General features: G+C 47.3%; 1 protein-coding gene across 6 annotated transcripts in view; it reads left to right on the top strand.

The window, feature by feature from the left end:
- The first annotated feature begins 659 nt into the window (after positions 1 to 659).
- The window catches only part of Kif16b (kinesin family member 16B), a 318,921-nt gene continuing 316,385 nt past the window's right edge, over positions 660 to 3,195 (top strand). For 5 of the 6 annotated variants that reach the window (XM_031372080.1, XM_031372081.1, XM_031372079.1 and 2 more), the window contains exon 1: positions 660 to 938. In XM_031372080.1, the coding sequence (XP_031227940.1) occupies positions 892 to 938 (47 nt within the window). In that variant the 5' untranslated portion in view covers positions 660 to 891. The remainder of the gene's footprint in view (positions 939 to 3,195) is intronic. The other variant, XM_031372082.1, reaches the window with a different exon arrangement.

Genomic DNA, 3,195 nt, shown 5'->3' with positions numbered 1-3,195 from the left:
AATGTCCTGGGCCTCACTCTGTAGACCAGGCTGGCCTTGAACTCAGAAATCCGCCTGCCTCTGCCTCCCAAGAGCTGGGATTAAAGGCGTGCGCCACCACCGCCCGGTGAGGCTTTAGCTCTTAAAAAAAAAAAAAAAAAAAAAAAAAAGAAAGAAAGAAAGCTGGTGTCCTCACTTTTGATCTTCCAATGACTAAAATTAAATTGTCAAACTGTCCCCAAAATGCAAAAACTCCCTTTAGATATGATTCGAACCAATATAACGACATTTTTACCTGCCTAAAAAAAATCCTCGCTCCTTTGTTTTCTTGGTACCCTAAATTTTGTGGTTCAGAGCACATGCTTAGAACTTTTTGAAGAAACAGAGAATTCCCTCAGAGTTCTCCACTAAGACCCTTTGCTTCTCAACCAGACAGATGAGTTGACTAGCACGGGCCGTATAAAGCCAGATCCATGTTAATGGTTGCAATGCTCCTTACTGGTAGGCCTTTCCTCGGATTCCTTGACAATGTTCTAAATGCAGTGAGTGATCTTCCTGGGCCTGACTGGGTTTGGCGTCCAGGGTTCGCTGGCACAGCCTGTAGCCATTGACTTCAAGGCAGGGAGGCCCTGGGGCGTGGCCACCCAAGAGGCGGGGCCCAGACTTCCGGGCCCCGCCCCTTCGCGCCGTAGGCAGCTGCCAAACCCCGGTGCGCGGATCACGCGGGCCGGAGCCGCTCTGGGCATGCTCAGTGGCTTGGCAGGTGTGGCCGCCTAGCAACTCCAGGTCGGCCCCAGCCGAGGGGCGGGTGAGAGGGAAGTGGGCGGGGGCGCGGGCAGTGTCGCTGGAGTGGCAGGCGGCCGCAGGGCGCAGGCCTGGTGGAAGCCCCGGCGGGCCGGGCCGGGATGAGCTATGGCATCGGTCAAGGTGGCCGTGAGAGTCCGGCCCATGAATCGCAGGTGAGTGGGGCCTCCCGCCCCCCACCCTCGCCACACCCCAACCCCGGGCAGCTCCGCTCAGAGGCCGACCTGGATTGAAAAGGGACAAACCTCTGACCCACCTGGCCGTGCCAGTGGCCTTGGCGGGTCCCCAGGGGTAAAAGTCTCCCGCGTGGAAGGGGACTCTGAGGGAAAGTGTTCGCGAGGCCGGGGAGATTTCCATGTACAGTCCCCGTCCCTGAACGTGAGGCTCGCTTGTTCGCCCTTTAAAAACCACCAAGGGACCACGTTCGTGAAGTGAAATACTTGGGGGAAGGGGCGGGGGAAGGTGGGGATCATGGAAGTGTGAGGGGTTTCCCCGAGCTGTCAGACACAAGCTCATTTGTGCCAACTCAAAAGTCTCGGTTAATCATGCTACCTTTTAATCTGGAGGGATTTTTCAGGTCCTTGAACGTGGACCCAACGTCTAAACAGTAAGTTAGCAAGTTCATAAGTTAAGGTTTACATGGGGAGGGAGGATGAGGAAACTTCAACAAAGTTTTGACTCCTTGAAGGAGAGTCACGTGCACATGTTTGACTCATGTTAAGGGGTCCCATTTAGTGTGGTAACCTCTTTTATATTTTCCTACAAAGTAGTGCCTTGCAGCGTGACTCTCCTCATTGACTGAAAACCATTTTCAGTGATTTCCTCATCAGTTTAGAAAGAAGCTTTGAGAAAGTTAACTTTTGAGAAAGTTAAATGGGCTTACCCAGAGAATGACATGCATATAAGTGAATGCCCTCCAAGTTGACGGGCATAGGGTACACAAAGCCATTCATATTTATTGCTGTTTTAGTTCTTGGACATTTGATTTGCCATATGGCTCTTCTCCCTTAGTCATACTGTCAGTTTCTGGAGGTCAGTGTTTGTTGGTTCTGACAGCCAGTTAGGGCAGCAGAAGATCATAAAACCAAAAGATTTTATTGGGCTCTCCTGAGTTAATTTTTTCTACCTTCAAGTAGAAGAACCATTATCATGCTGTAGATCTATTAAATACCAGCACTTTTGGAAGTCAGTGAGTTTTGTGTGTGTGTGTGTGTGTCTGTGTGTGAGTGTGTGTGTGTGTGTGTGTGTGTGAGTCTCAGGAGAATGTTTCTTCACATACCCAGTCATACAAGATAAATAGACCCTCAAAATCTTTTAAATGTTTTGTTTTTCTTTTTTTAAGCATTTATATTATAAAGAGTTCTTTTTTTTGGAACAATTATGAACACATGCTAGAAAATAGTATTAGATAACTTTAGCTAACACTTATTAAATATGGGTAAATGTAAGTGTCTTTTAGGAGCATATTGTCTAGGCCCAAGGAGGCAGGAAGCTATTACAGAAACCATATGATTTGAGTAGGCAGACAGATAAGATCTGTGCCCAGCAAGTAATGCTAGTGACCTCAGGATTGGGACAGAAGGTAGGAAAGCAGTGATCTGGGCAAGGGGTGGAAATGGGAAGGTGGGGTAGATACACCAAGACAATTTCCCTGTGTTTTGGTAAAATTTGGCAACTTATCACATGGGAAGGAGAAGGAATCTGGAGGCTCACAAGAGTCATTAGCTTAAGTGGTTAAAGAGCTGGAAAGGTTTGAGGAGAGCAGATAATGAAGTTGAGAGCATTCTTAGCCATTCCAACATGCATGAAGTGCAGTAAGTATGAGTTAGCAACTCAGTGTTCAGACAGTGAGTGTTGCATGCTTGTGTAGCTTGAGTCTTTGAAGTGTGTGGAAAAGAACATCATGTTTCTGTTCAGGGCAGTTGGTGGGAATCCTGGCTAAGTCTTGATGCTGCAGGATTTTCATGTGGAAATCTATAGAGGAGAATGGAAGTCAGAGATTGGATGGCGGGATATGCCTATCCCAAGTAGAAGAAGGGCTGACTATCATGGAAATGAACCAGCACAGCACATTATCCTGGCAGGAGCAAGAGTCCTCTGCAGGCTGTAGTGGCTGTTGCTATCACATGTTACTAAAAGGAAGGCAGTTCTTGGTCAAAGAGATGAGGATACTGGTAACTTTCCTGAGAGTAGTTTCTGGGGCCAGTGATCCAGAAAACAGCAGTGAGGTAGAGAGACACTAATAGCAACTTAACGTATTTGATCTAATTCATAAGTCCTGCAAGGTATCATGGTTGGAAGTAACTGTTTTTACCCCTGCTCTGGGAACTTCACCTGTCGAAATTTAATATATGCATCAGGTTTTTAATCTACCAAGATGTGTTTATAAGGATGGTGTTGCTTTGTTGTAAC

This window comes from Mastomys coucha, unplaced genomic scaffold (genome assembly GCF_008632895.1).
Source record: "Mastomys coucha isolate ucsf_1 unplaced genomic scaffold, UCSF_Mcou_1 pScaffold15, whole genome shotgun sequence".
Classification (NCBI taxonomy): domain Eukaryota; kingdom Metazoa; phylum Chordata; class Mammalia; order Rodentia; family Muridae; genus Mastomys; species Mastomys coucha.
Note: the sequence above shows the minus strand (reverse complement) of the source record. Positions and strands in the feature narration are given on the sequence as shown.